This window comes from Protopterus annectens, chromosome 1.part2 (genome assembly GCF_019279795.1).
Source record: "Protopterus annectens isolate FY-2018-M chromosome 1.part2, PAN1.0, whole genome shotgun sequence".
In the NCBI taxonomy this organism is placed as follows: domain Eukaryota; kingdom Metazoa; phylum Chordata; order Ceratodontiformes; family Protopteridae; genus Protopterus; species Protopterus annectens.
Genome location: NC_056727.1, coordinates 592233799 through 592249309, shown reverse-complemented (window position 1 = coordinate 592249309; position 15511 = coordinate 592233799). Strand labels below are relative to the sequence as shown.

At 43.2% G+C, this 15511-nt stretch overlaps 1 protein-coding gene across 1 annotated transcript in view; it reads right to left on the bottom strand.

Annotated features, from left to right (window-relative positions):
- Positions 1-15511, bottom strand: part of MIA3 (MIA SH3 domain ER export factor 3) — a 1691550-nt gene that overhangs the window by 758197 nt on the left and 917842 nt on the right. Inside the window, exon 10 of the mRNA XM_044060179.1 lies at positions 8382-8403. Within this exon, the coding sequence (XP_043916114.1) occupies positions 8382-8403 (22 nt within the window). The remainder of the gene's footprint in view (positions 1-8381; positions 8404-15511) is intronic.

Here is a 15511-nt window from a genome sequence, read left to right as displayed (position 1 = left end):
GATAAATGCCAATGTTTCCAAAATAGTAGAAGGCAAACACAAAAAATAAACATGTATGTACATATATACAAACAAATACACCATAAGAGACTCCCCCCCCCAGCTAGCTATTAGGAGGGTAAGTACCCTAGGAGTACCGCAGAGGGGAAGGAGGGAGGGTAATCCTGACTGCAGATGCTATCCAGTTCGGACATCTACATTTATGGTAGGTACAAAACTGTACTATGTCCTTCATGGATGCATCTGCAGTCATAACAAATGGGTAGAATACCATAGCCAAACTAGGGAGGAGGAATAATAATTATGGTGTAGTCAGGATCCCTTGCAGTACAGCAGTGGCAAACCCTGCTCGGGATCTAGAATATAGAGGTAAATTGTAATGCTTGGCAAATGTATGCACGGAGGTCCAAGTAGCCGCCTCAATAATGTCCTTGGTTGCCACTCCTCTTAAGAAAGCTGTGGTAGTGGCTGTAGCCCTTGTAGAATGAGGTCTTATGTTCTGTGGAATTGGTTTTCCATGGTAGGAGTAACAGAATCTTATGCAATTTCCTATCCATTTGGAGATTGTCTGTTTGGAAATTGCTTTTCCTTCCCTTCCTGTTGCATAGGCTACAAAGAGCTGGTCAGTTTTTCTGTTACCTTTGGTTCTGTCCAGGTAGTAGCGTAACTGTCTATGTACATCCAAGGTATGCATTATTCTTTCGCCTCTGTTTTGTGGATTGGGAAAGAAGGTAGGTAGGTGGATTGCCTGGTTTAAAGACACTCTGGATACCACCTTAGGCATAAATGTAGGATTAGTTCTCATGGATACCCTATCTTGATGGAAGATTAGGAAGGGTTGCACTGCCATTAACGCCTGTAGTTCCGAAACCCTCCTTGCTGAAGTAATAGCCAGCAGGAAAGCAGTTTTCCATGACAGGTGTTGTAGATCTGCTGTTGCTGCTGGTTCAAACGGAGGTAGTGTCAACTTTTCTAGTACAAAATTCAAGTCCCATGCTGGTAATGGTGGTTTCCTAGGAGGTTTTACATTCTTGATCCCTCTGAGAAACTGCCCGAGTAGAGGATGTGAAAAGACAGGAGGATCAAAGCTGTATTCTGCTGAAATAGCTGATGCATGTATCTTGATGGAGGAATAGGACAGGCCTGTATGTAGAAGCTCTGCCAAGTACTCCAGAATGTTAGCAATATCTATGTTCGACACATCTTTTCCTCTTTCAGTACTCCAAATGACGAACCTTTTCCATTTTCCTGCATAGTTCCTTCTTGTTGAAGGTCTGCGGGCTTCAAGGATAATGTCTTTAACCCTTTGTGAAAGGTCTGGGTTAGTTACTGCTATGTGATGTTCCAGGCAGTCAGTTGCAAGGTTTTTAGGTTTGGATGTATGATGTTGTAGTTGTTCTGAGTTAACATCAGAGGCATCAGGGTATTGACCACATTTTCTCCCGAGACATGCTCCTCAGCAATGGGTACCAGTGTTGTCTTGGCCAGTTCGGAGCTATCAGGATTATCCTTGGGCGTTCCTCTTTGATTTTCAGTAGTACCTTGTGCATCAAGGGAAGAGGTGGGAATGCATATGCTGTCAGGCCTTTCCAGCTGAAGGATAGAGAGTCCACCTTCCATGCAAGTGGGTGGAATGTCCTTGTGCAGAATTTTTTGAGCTGGTGATTTTGTGGGGAAGTGAATAGATCTATCTGTGGCATTCCCCATTTCTTTGTGGTGGCCTTGAAGATGTCGGGTGTAGCATCCATTCGTGAGCATCCGAGGTTGTTCTGCTTAAAATGTCTGCTAGGGTGTTCTCTTTTCCCGGTACAAATATTGCCTGTAACTGGATGTTGTAGCTGAGAGCCAGATTCCAAAGGTCCAAAGTCATTCTGCATAGGGGGTAAGAATGAGTGCCTCCCTGTTTGTTGATGTACCACATGAGTGTGGTGTTGTCTGTCCTTATCATCAAATGGCCTTCTTTGAGGAATGGTCTGAATTTTAGGATTGCCAGTTTTACTGCCAGCATTTCTTTTTGGTTTATGTGCAGGTGCAGCTGGTCCTGAGTCCACAGTCCTTGTACGCATTTGTCCAGCATGTGTGCCCCCCATCCTACGTCTGAGGCATCCGTAGTGATGGTTTGGTTTGCTCGAAAGTTGTGGAAGGGTAAGCCTGGGTTTGACTGGCATGCCCGAGCCCACCAGAGGAACTCCTGTTTTAAGCATGGGATTAGTGGTATTTCTGTTTCTAAGCTGTGCCTGTGTCGAGACCATAAATTCTTTAGGTACCACTGTAACTTTCTCATATGCAGTCTGGCATGTGGGACCAAGATTATGCATGATGCCATGAAGCCCAAGGCCTGCAGAACTTTTCTTGCTGTTAGTTTGTTCTGCTTTGTTAATGTTAAGAAGTAAAGAGGGAGTTCTTTTTGTTTTTCTGCAGTTAGGAATGCCATCTGTTTTACTGTGTCCAATTCAGCCAAGAATGTTCTTGTCTGGGATGGGATCAGCCTTGACTTTTGAAAATTGACTGTGTATCCCAGGGCTTGTAGCAAGTAAATGACCCTTTGTAAATCTGTTGTCAGCTTGCTTTTGTTGTCCGCTTGTAACAGGCAGTCATCCAGGTATGGATAAATTTGAATTCCCTGTACTCTGCAGTGGCGATTACTGATGCCAGGCATTTTGTGAATACTCTGGGCGCAGTAGATAAGCCAAAGGGCAATGCTGAGAATTGATAATGCTCTGATCCTGCAAGAAATCTGAGGTATCTTCTGCAATTTGGTCGAATGGGGACGTGCAGGTATGCCTCCTTGAGATCTAGAGTTACCAGCCAACACTCCTTGCCCAGCATGGGAAGAAGTTGCTGTAGGGTCAGCATTTTGAATTTTGGGACAATGATGTATGTGTTTAAGATGGACAGGTCGAGAATAGGTCTCCAGCTTTTTTCTTTTCTTGGTACTAGGAATAGTCTGGAGTAGAATCCTTTGCCCTGTTCTGTTACTGGCACCCTTTCCACAGCTCTCATCTTTATTAATTCCGCTATCTGGTGCAGGGCTTCTATTTTTTGATTTGGGGCAGGTTTGGCATTCCTCTTTTACTGGTAAAGTGTGGAAGTGGAACCGGTAGCCTTGGTCTATGGTTTGCAAAATCCACTTGTCTTTTGTAATATAGTGCCAATTTTTCGAGAATAAGGCTAACTTTCCGCCTAATGGTGCTGCTATTTGCTCCCTGGTAGGCGGAGATAGAGCCAAGTCACCGAGATTGTCCTGTTGTAGTGGCAGTGGTTGTGTCTGTGCCTCGGTTATTGCCTTGCCACTGTCGTCCTCTGTAGGCACCTCCTCTGGATTGATTTCTGCCCCTAGAGCGTCTGCTCCTGCCCCTTTGGGATCTTGTGGAGTCATGAAAGGACCAATTTTTGGCAGGCCAGTTCCTGCTAAAACTTGGGGGCTGAACCTGTAGGAAATCTTTAACTGTTTGTACAGATTTTGCCTTCTCTTCCATTTTCTTCATTACCTGCTGGGCAGGTTCCCCAAATAGACTGGCCTTATCCATAGGAGCATCCAATAGCTTAGCTTTAACATGATCTGGCAAGACCTGTTCTTTCAACCATGCATGCCTTCTTATCACTGTGCCAGTCATGGCTGATCTAAATGAAGCCTCCAGTGCATCATAGCCACATTTTAAAGAATGGTTACTAACCTGTTGGATGTTATTCACCATTTCTAATACATATTTCTTATCTAAAGATTCATCAGAGGACAGCTTTTAATTAACTGATCAAGCATAAACTCTTGGTATTGGATCATGTGAAACTGACAGTTTAAAGCTCTAGCTGAGAGAGTAGCAGAGGTGTAGACTTTTTTCCCCCATCTCTCTAAGGACCTGGATTCCCTTTCAGAGGGAATAGGGTTTTCCGCTGTGGTCGAGGCTACTGCCTTAGGCCCCTGGGATATAGTTTCGGGTTCTGCAAGTGGGGCCTTGTATAGGTGGTGATGAGTGTCTGGCACCCTGTAAAATCTATCTGGTTTGGCAGGGGCTGGAGGTAAAGAATCAGGTGCAGTGCAGACATCATTAAATGCATCGTCCACAACAGGTAGGACAGGAGGTATAGCTAAGGGCCTATGTTGTGGTAAGTGCAGAAAAGTCCTAAGCCTTTTTCTTGAATCTGAGAAATCTTGTCCCTGCCATTGGAATTGTTCTCTCATGGCATGTAAGGTTTCCCCAAAGGAGAATTCCTCTGGTGGAGAGGCAGCTGGAATGGATTCTTCAGCATCTGAATCTTCATAATTGGAAAAAGGAGCCTCTGGCTGGTCTGTAATGTCTGAGTCATCCGCAGAATCATCAGAGGACACAGGCTCAGGTGGCTCTGCTCTAGGTCTCTTTTCTGGTGGCTGAGAGGCCCTGTCTGGGTGAGATTGGGATCCCCTAATTAAGGATATTAAATCTTCTGCCAGAGTAAGCATTTGTGAACTAGAAGTGGGCCTGAGTGAGGGTGGTTTAACAGGCACTGATTTAGCTGATTTGGCTGCTTTAGCCCTGGCAAAGGCCTTAATAGACATGGCTGCAGGAGGCCTAGCAGCACCACGTGCTGGGGTAGAGATATCCAAGGGGATGGTGTCTGATAGATCAGTAGGAACCACAGTTGTAGGCAAAATTTCTGAGGCTGATTCAGGTAAGGTAGCAGGAGCCTCAGTAGTAGTCATGGATTCGGCTGAAGATTGACCAGTTTTCTCGGTTTCGGCCGAAACCGAGACACTCGCGGCTTGCTTAACCGTGGTTTCGGCCGAAACCGCAGACCGTGAGTGTCGGTCTTTTCTTTGCGTTTTTTAACAATTTGGGTAGTCGGAGGATCCGACGGCATAATGTACGCAAAATCTGAGCCGAAAAACTGTTCAGCAAACTCCGACCGACGCCTAAGCGTTCGTCGGTTGAAGGAAGCACAGGCCGAGCAGGCTGCTACGTCGTGGTCTGGGCCTAAGCAAGGCAAACAGTAAGAGTGGAAATCTTTATGAGGTATTTGTTTCCCACAAGTTAAACAGTTATTGACTTTTTCTGACATCGGCTGAGGCAAGAAAGAGTCCCCAACGGGGTACTTAGCTTTTTAGAAGTCTTCGAAGTAGTATTCGGTAGTAGTAATCTCTGGATCTGACCGACCGGCACTTGCGAACAGCTTCTGCTTCGGGCGCCACACGGCAAGAAAGACTGGGGAAAATGGCTTCGGCTGATGCCTTTATACCCGAAGACCAGCAGAGATGACGTCGTGTGAAGCGCGACATCAGCCGAAGCCGGACCCGGACTTTGGAATCCGGCCGACCGAAGGGCTGCCTGACGACAGGACAACCCATTTGTTATGACTGCAGATGCATCCATGAAGGACATCAGCAACAGCACTTAAATACTTTAATTCATTACTAAAACAACCAATCCTACCACTCAAAGTTAATTCAGCACTCAGCAATCAATTAATTATTATGGTTACGTTTTGCCCTTGGTTAATTGCTGAAGTCAGAAAAACACTGTTTAAAAACCACATGCACAAAATGTAAAAACTGGAACGTGGATGAATATAAATAAAATACATAAAAGTCAGTGAATAAATACATATACTCATGTTGCCCATTTAGTAACTGCTTGTGTGTGTGGGTATAAGCATAAAAATATATGTACATTTATATAAAAAAATATAAGCAGTACACAAACAACAATGCATATATTCGGCCTAATAAATATACATGCTGTCCACCTAATAAATACATATGCTTTAAACATACATCTCAACAAATGCTTATCTTTAGTGACATCTATGCTAGAAACAGCTCAAGAAATACTGTCATATTGACCCAAAGCCCTATGAACTATGAACTGTGTGGTTATGTAGTCTTCTCTTGTTAAGATAGTATTATTATTATTTATTTTATTTTAACCTTCTAGATTTTAACACTGGCTTCAATGGATCACTATCATTCAAACCCAAACCTGTGTGTGCTCCTAAATGCAAAATCCATTTTACTTCCATATTTTCAGTAGTATTGACTATGTCCCCCATCCTACTGCTGACATTCTGAATGTGTAAAACCCAAAATAAAAATATATGGTCATCCCTCTTATCCAATGTATGTTTAGCCAAGGCAGTATACAGTTGCCCTTTTCTAGTGCAGTAAAGGTGATCCCTTATCCGTTCCCTAAGGTGACGGTTAGTTTTGCCAACATAGAAATGGAAACATGTTGTGCAATGAGCTACATACACTACATTCTTAGTATTGCAATCAGCAGAATTCCTTAGCTCCCATAGACGCTTGAAAAACCTTGATTCATCTCTATAAATGCACTGTGCGCATTTTCCACATCTATGGGTACCATTCACTTTGCTATCCATCAGAGTAGGTATCCTTGGATAACAAAGCTGCTGTTTCAGATTTTTCTTAATTCTAAATGCAAAATGTGGTTGTCCACCTACTATGTTGGTAGTATCCTCATCTACTAACAACATATGCCAATTTTGTTGTATGATGGTTTCAAACCTTTTCACATCTCTTGTATATGGTAAAACCATCGGAATGTGTGATAATACACTATTCCCGATACCCACTCTGTCACTACCTGCTCCATCAGAGTAGGAGGGCTTAGCTTTACCTTTCCTTTCTTTGTGTACATTATGGTACGCCTTATCAATTTCATGTTCACTATACCGCCTATTAATGAAACCTGTTCTTAGCTTAGTTAACTCATTTCTATACACTTCCTCTTGACAACATAGGTGAGATGTTCTCATTGCCTGACCTCTGATTATATTAGGAAAAATCTTAGGGTTATGCATACTGTTTCTGTGTAGAAAAGATGGTCTGTAGCATTGTTTCCTATATAATTTTGTAAACCATTGGTCATTTTCTCTACAGAACCCTTACCCATTTAAAGTGGACCATCTTTACTCCTTATTTTCCCAAAAAAACTTCCCTTGAAGGTTTTCATTAATTTTCTGCTTCATAAATTCCTTCCTCCTCCTCTTCTCCATCATATGCCCTTCTCTAGCAACTGAGCCGCCAGATTCCTGACTCAAATCCATCCTCACAGTCCTATTTAAAGTGCTTCAGTTGCTGTATAATGTTTTCTAACCAGTCTTCATTTTCTGAATCACTACTACGTACCTAATGTGTTTTATGATTTAACTACCACAAAATATGTTCAATAGTACCTTCTTCTGCACACAAGTAGCTTCTGCCTTATGGTGCTCAATAAGTTACAAAAGTAAGTGGTAAGTAAATAGCAGAGTCTCAGCTTACTATTGGAAAATGCTTGTGTTTTATTTACTCTTGAATGTCTACACTGCAGCCACCTCACCACCACTTTACTGAAAGGCTCCAGGATGATTTTTTCATCTCTAGCAACACTTCAATAATACACAATCCTCATCACTTTCGGTGCACTGGAAAAGCTATGCTAAACTACTTAATGGAGACAGCAATCACTTTCACTAACTCTGATGACTGCAGTGGGCTGACCACAGTCTTCACTTCCACAATAAATGTTATAAGCAAGTAGCAACGCCTCCTTTGTTCAAACACGGGAAATGGTTTCCCCAACCTCCACTGGAGAAATCACACTTTCCTGTGTGCTCCCAGAGAGCCTCACCCACCCATTTCATGGGGCAGGCAAGAAGGACATGTACCCCTCACTGCTTTCCCCTCTCTATCTCCCTCGCTACTTGGCTATTCCAGTGCCAGAGTTCCTGTTTTAACATCAGTAACCTGGGCTTCATCCCGCTGCACCATGCAACCAAACTAAGAATATACAACTTTGCTCTCAGATTTCCAAAAGACTCTTATCAAATTATTTTAAGATGGAAGACTAAGCCTTTCACTCAACTAAAATAAGAGCAAACTTCTGTCAGTGTGAAGACTGGTAGATTCCCAGTTGTCAGTCAATAACAAAACGGCAAATAAAAAGGCCATAAAATGTGGTTATGACCAAGGACGCATACAATTTTTACAATAGTACTCTTAAAAGATAGAAAATTTTTCACTAGATACTGAGAATCCGGCCTGTGTACTGTCGTCACCACTTCAATAAGGTTGTTAGAATATGCTCCTGAAGTTCCTTAATATAAAAGTGTCTATGCCACAGGAGACAGAAAAATGGCAAAAAATGTAATAAAAAAAAAAAAAAAATCAAACAAATTAACAGAACCTTGTGACAGTTTTTGAATATTGTCAGTGTCAACCTATATTTCTGAAATAGAAGCTACAGCCTTCAAAGATGACATGAAAGATCCACTAAAAGCAAGGATGAGAACTATTTCAAGAACTCGTCATTCAAATTTGCTACAAGTCAAGAATTGTTTAAGTCATGCAGCTTTTTGTTCTAAGCAATGAAAATAAAAAGTTCAGTAAATAAAAATGTAATTACCTTGATACATCTTGCTTTTTACCTAGAAAACAAAAAAGGCAGAGTGTAACAGACAGATAAAAAAAATGATTCAGTACTCCAACAAACATGTTAATGTCCATTTCATCAATAGTGAGCAATTAAAAGCCGTTAACTGCCATCAACATCAAAATTTTCAAAACTGTGCAAACAAATAAATAAACTTACTCTAAGCAGATCTTCAGCACAGGTTCTTCTGTGTCAAAGAAAGTACGGGAAAATTTATGTTTGACATGCACATGACGGCACACTGGTAAAACCAACTTTGAAAACTGAGGTGCAGCATTTCTACATTTCACTACTAATGCATAGAAAACAAAAGTCAGCAAGACAAATGCCTATACAGAAGCTGAGAAAGCTGCCACAGAGAAGATGAAGACTTGGACATTTGCTGAGCTGCAGCTGGGCAAAAAGACACCCGATAAGCAGGAATCAAGGAAATAAATTCCTGAAGTTTTAGGTCTATAGGGACTGGGGAGGGAAGGGTCCGTCTCTAATTTATTAATGACCTCAGCCAGGAAGTCATAATCGGCAGGTGATGATGTGAACAGTGCAGAACATAGAAGTGCAGGACACAAAGCAAAAAGGTCTAGTAAACTAACTGAAAGAAGCATCAAAATAAAATAATGGCAGGGATACATTGTTCCTTATCTCCATTTGAACCTATGTCACATTTTTTCAAGACTGTACTTCAATGAAAATACTCAAACAAAAAACTAAATACACTTTCAGAACACTTTCATGCCCTATTAACTTAGAAAAAACATACAAATCTATGTACATTCCCAAGAAATGAAGTTAAACTCTCCAGATAGATACAACTGTCCCAAATCAACTGCAGTATCCACAGGCATAACCAAATCTAAAATTTAGGATGCCCAAGCTAAACTGCATGTTACAGCCTATTCTCCCGCTTACACTGATTGCAGTCTGTTTTTTTTTTTTCTTTCATCTCTTTTCCCCCTCCCAGATATGAAAAACAGCTTCAATTATTAGCTCTAAAAATGCACTGCACTGGCTACATTAAAAAAAAACAAAACTAAATTATGCTTGGTTCTGTTAAATGCATTAAAGTATTAAGGCTGCTGGGGAGGCTACTATCTCTTATTCACTTCCCATAATTTCAAACTTTTTTTTCACTGAACTGCTTTGCTTGACACTGTACCTTTAATGTTTGCAATTCAGTCAGAAAGAATGCTCAGAACTTTCAAGATTAATCACTTGCACCTATAGGCAACTCATCTCCATATAAAAGTAATCAGCAATGATGGAAAATGGTGAACAAGTTTCCAGATGCATGAAAGAAACTTAAAAAATTTCACTTAGAACATATTGCACAGAAGTTCCTTGGCTAACTGTCTTCAGCTGCAGACTTCTTGTTTTTTTTCCCATTAGCAAATGTTCTCAGTGGGAGACAAGTTAATATATTTGCAGATGAAAGAGACTTAGCATTTTTCATGGCTTTCATCACTTAGGTTTTTATTTGTCAAGCCTATTTGCTTAGAAAACTTGTTAACAGTTTAAGCAAATGACAGCAATTAAATATCTACTATTTTAAAAGCAAGGGAAATTATCATTTTAATTCTAATATAATTAGTACACTTTTACACCCCACTGACAACTCAGCAGTCCAGGATCAAAACATTAAATCAACTTGCTTCTGTCCAGCCATTCTTCTCTTGTTATATTGTAAAGCTTACATTATCTACAACTAAGAGAGGTACTTATTCAATATATTTAACACATGGAACAGTCACTGAAAAGACACACACACACACACACACAACTTCGTTGACAGCACACTATACAAAAAGTACAGCTATCCTGCGTCGGTTGCTGTCTCATCTTCCATGGCGTCAGGTAGTCAGGGGTAGAAAGCATGCAGCCAACGCCATTACGTCAGTTTTTCTTGCCCCAGATGTCAGGTGCCCCCATAATGGGAAGCAATTATATACAAGGTTACACCTCCAACAAAAAGCAAATACACCAGAAAGCTTTAAGCATAGTAAACAAGAATAGAGGTATAGTCAATAGAGGTCTGGGGGCGGGAGGGAGGGTAACCAGGACTGCAACAGTGAATACACTCGAACATCTACATTTATGGTAAGTATGCACAACTGTACTATGTTCTTTGTGTTTCACTGTTGCAGTCGTTACATTTGGGTAGATTCCCAAAGCTAAGGAAGGGAGGAGGCAATTAGATAACATTAGGACCAGCTATAGGGCCCTGCAAGACTGCAGTGGCAAAACCAGCTCTGGATTTTGAAAAAATTGGCAAGTGGCAATGCTTGGTGAAGGTATGTACAGAACTCCAGGTAGCAGCTTCTAGGATGTCCCTGGTAGGTACACCTCTGAGAAAGGCTGTAGAGGTAGAGGTAGATGCACCGAAAGTGTGATAAGAGACCTTGGGACACAGGTGGACAGTAGTCTCTCCTTTGATAATCACATCGCCACAGCAGTCAGGAAATCCTTCTACGTGGCACACCTCATCACAAAAGGTTTCTCATCCAGAAAAAAAGAGGTAATTGTTCCCCTCTACTCATCACTCATTAGGACCCATTATAGAGTACAACGCCCCTTTAGGTATGCACCTCACAAGACATCAACAACTGGAAAGGCCGCAGAAATACCTCACAAAGAGGATTACTGGCCTCAACTAGATGCCCTATGCTGACAGTCTCAAAAAACTCCAGCTTTACTCCGTTGCATATTGCCTACTCAGAGGTGATCTCTGCCTAACATACAAAGCTATGTCAAACCCAGAGCTGTTGGACACGCTCCACTTAAAGAAATCCCAATCCCTCCGAGCTACACACTCTAAGGACCTAAACCTTGTCACCACAATAAACAGAACATGCCAGAGGGATAGATTCCTGTCCCAGAGACTTCTCATACTCTGGAATAAACTACCTATCTATATCAAACAAAGCTCCTCATTAGCACTCAAGAAAAATCTTGATGATTGGATGGGAAATAGGAAATTCACCCCGGGGATCACCTCTGTGGCTCTGCACGACAGTGGCATAGGAAAATAATTTTCTTGGGTGGCAGAGGCCAGGGTACCTTTTTGGCTGGGCTTGTATAGGCCCCAGGGCCAATAGCCTAGTACCTACCTATGAACCTATGGTGGAATGTGGTCTCATCCCCTGTGGGGTAGGTTTTCCATGGTGCTTCTAGCAGAAATGAATACAGTGGCCTATCCACTTAGAAATGGTTTGCTTTGAAATGGCCTTCCCCTCTGCCCCTGCAGCAAATGCAACCAGCAGTTGTTCAGATTTCCTGAAAGGATTAGTCCTGTCCAAGTAAACTCCAAGTTGTCTGTGCACGTCCAAGGAGTGCAGTATTCGTTCCCCTTTGTGCTGTGGATTAGAAAAGAAGATTGGCAGATGAATGGACTGATTAAGGGCAACACTGGATACCACCTTGGGCATAAAGGAGGGATTGGTCCTGATGGACACCCTGACCGCTTAAAAGATGATGAAAGGCTCCACTGCCATGAGGGCCTGTAATTCAGTTACCCTTCTTGCTGAAATGATGGCTAAAAGGAAGGCCGTTTTCCAAGAAGGGAATTTCAGGCCTGCATTTGCAGCTGGCTCAAAAGCAGGTAGAGTGAGCTTTTCCAATACAAAGTTAAGGTCCCAAGCTGCAGTAGGGGCTCTCCTGGGTGGTCTTAAGTTTTTGGCCCCTCCGAGGAATTGCTTCAGCAGTGGATGAGAGAAGAGGGGTGGCTCTGTATTATAATGAGCTGAAATGGCAGAGGCATGAATTTTGATGGAAGAAAAGGAAAGGCCCTTGTGAAGCATCTCAGTTAAGTATTGAAGAATGTGCAGTAAATTGGGCACTGTGTCCATCCCCTGAGTTTGGCTCCAGGAACAGAATCCCTTCCATTTTTCAGCATAGATTTTCTAGTTCTAGGCCTCCTTGCCTCCAGAATGACATCCATCACTTACTTACTGAGGGATGGTAAAGGAGAGATCATGTAATTAGCCAGGCGGCAAGGTTCAGGGTTTGAAGCTGTGGGTGCAGAATCTGGCCCTCCTGCTGGGACAGCAGGGCAGGGGTCTGAGGCAGGTGCCACGGTTCCAGAAGTGACACACTGCGCAGGAGGGGATACCAGTGTGGTCATTGCCAGTCTGGTGCAATAAGTATTGCCCTTGGCTTGTCCAGTTTGATCTTTAGTAGCACTTTGGAGAGGAGAGGCAGAGAGGGAAAGGCATAAATAGATAGGTTTTTCCAGGTGAAGGACAGGTCATCCACTTTCCAAGCTTGTCTGTGGGGAGTCCTTGTGCAGAATTTGTCCAATTGGTAGTTCTGAGGGGAGGCAAACAGGTCTACCTCTGGGCTCCCCCATTTGTTTCTCAAAATGTTGAATATCTTTGATTCCAGTTTCCACTCGTGTGGGTTCATGAGATTTCTGTTTAGATCATCTGCCAGTGTATTTAGCTTGCCTGGCAGGAAATGAGCTTGTAGGTGGCACTTGGTAGCTCAAGGCTGTGTTCCACAGAACCATGGCTAGTCTGCACAGAGGGTATGAGTGGGCTCCCCCATGCTTATTTATGTACCATACAACAGTGGTGTTCTCAGTCTTTACCAATAATTGTCCTGGAAGAATGTGGTCCTCAAAGTCTGTCAGAGCATTCTGTACAGCTAACATTTCTTTTCGATTGATATGCAGGTGCATTTGACTAGGGTTCCATTTGCCCTGAATGCACTGCCCTGACAAGTGAGCCCCTCATGCATCGTCTGATGTGTCTGTTGTTAGGGTTTGGGTGGCAGGAGGTAGAGTGAATGGCAGTCCCTTGTTGTGGTGGCAGGCCTCTGCCCACCAAAGGAACTCTGTCTTTAAGCAAGGGATGATAGGAATCATTGATTCTAGGTCCTGAGAATGTTGACACCATAGCCTTTTTAGATACCACTGTAGTTTCCTCATATGCAGTCTTGCATATGGAATTAGTACAATGCAAGAGGCCATGAACCCCAGGACTTACAGTATTGTCCTTGCGGATAGCTGGGTCTTTGTGGCCAGTAGTTTGAAGTAGGCTGTCAAATGAACTTGTTGCTCTGGCGTGAGGTAGGCCATTAGGTAAGTTGTATTCAAGCTTGCTCCCAGGAATACAATTTGTTGGCAGCGTACTCCCTCTCAAACTCAGGAACCCCACACAGCCTTCCTGAAGACACTGGAGGTTATAAATGTATCTCCAAACACCATCATATTGGGTGACTTCAACTACCCGAATATAGACTGGGAACATTACTCAAGCCCTAACTTTCTAGCCCAACGGTTCCTGGAGTTCATAAATTCAAATGCCACGGAACAGCTGGTCACTGTTCCCACGAGAGGAGAAAATATACTAGATCTCATTGTCACAAACATGGGGACAAAATGCTCCACACCGGAAGTATACCCCTCATTGGTGAGATCTGATCATAAACTAATCTCACTGGAAATCCACATCCCGCCCCCACCCCAAACAAAAAAGACCATAGTGAAGAACTTCTCTAAAGCAAACTTCACACTACTCAAGACTGGTGTGGTATCCTTCAAGGCCCCTGAGCCAGTGGAAACCACAACCCAAGCTGCGGAAGCCCTTACAAATGCCTTCTATGAACACCTCCAGGACTGCATGGATCAGGCAATCCCAAATAAAACCAAGACTCTTTCCACAAAGGGCAAACGTCCAGTCTGGTGGACCCCAGCCATTAACAAACTTTACAATAAGAGGAGAAAGCTATTACATGATGGAACAAAATCCATAAAAGGAAGTCACCCCTGATCATTATTAGTAAAAAAATACGAGCACTCATAAAATCAACTAAGGCCAATTTTGAGAGAAAAATTGCCATGGATTCAAAGGACAATCATAAGGCCTTTTTCAGCTATGTTAGGAACCTGGGTGGAAACTCCCAGATATGCTCAGAATTAGTCCAAAATGATACAAAAATCACTGAACCCACAGACATTGCCAACATACTGGCAGACAGGTTCAGTGCAAACTTCACCCCCCCCCCCCCCCCCAAAAGGGAGATAACTATCCCACCCGAGTGTAGGCTCCCCGCCATCCCAAATGCGCAGGTGAAAGCTGCTCTCTAAAGCTAAAAACACAGCATCAATGGGACCGGATGGTGTCCCCAGCTGTGTGCTACACGAGCTAAATGAGGAATTAAACCCGCACATAAGGCAGCTGTTTAATCTCAGCCTTACCACAAGATACGTGCCCAAGGAGTGGCGTACAGCAACTGTGGTCCCACTCCACAAAGGCGGCGCCTCTACGGACCCTGGTAATTACCGCCCCATAAGCTTAACAAGTCTAGTCAGCAAAGCTATGGAGAGGATTATAATGGAGCTCATAAACAAAGATATAGGGGACTTGCAGACATTGGACCCGACCCAGTTTGGCTTTGTCAAGGGAAGATCATGCCTTTTGAACTTGGTCGACTTCTTCGAAACAGTCACCAAGGCCATTGATGAGGGAAAGGCAGTCCATACAGCCTACCTTGACCTTGCAAAGGCTTTCGACACAATACCCCACTCGGGTATTGTAGAAAAACTTACCAGCTTAAATGTAAACCCATATGTCACAAGATGGGTTGCAAACTGGCTTAAGGACAGAACCCACAGGGTTAGAGTTGCTGGTGCTGTGTCAGACTCCAAGCCGGTCACAAGTGGTGTCCCACAGGGCTCGGTCCTTGGCCCCCTATTGTTTGGCATCTTCTCAGAAGTACAGGCCAACATGGGAGGACTTTGGCTGACAAAGTTTGCAGACGACTGCAAACTGGGCGCCATAGTGGAAAGTGAATCGGACACGGATATCCTTCAGAAGGGACTCACGGAAACAGATAGCTGGTGCCAGAGCCATGGCCTGAAGTTAAACGCCAAAAAATGTATAGTCATACCCTTCGGGAAAAACAAGGTAACCCCAAGCTACCATATAGCTGGCAATCCACTAAGCACAGAAGAGGTTATCAGGGACCTGGGGACCCAGGTTGACAGTGGCCTTTCTTTTGACACTCACGTTGCTAAAGTGGTTAGAAAGACCTTCTACATTGCCCACCTGATCATGAAGGGATTCACATCCAGATCTAGTGAGGTCATTGTTCCCTGTACTCTTCAC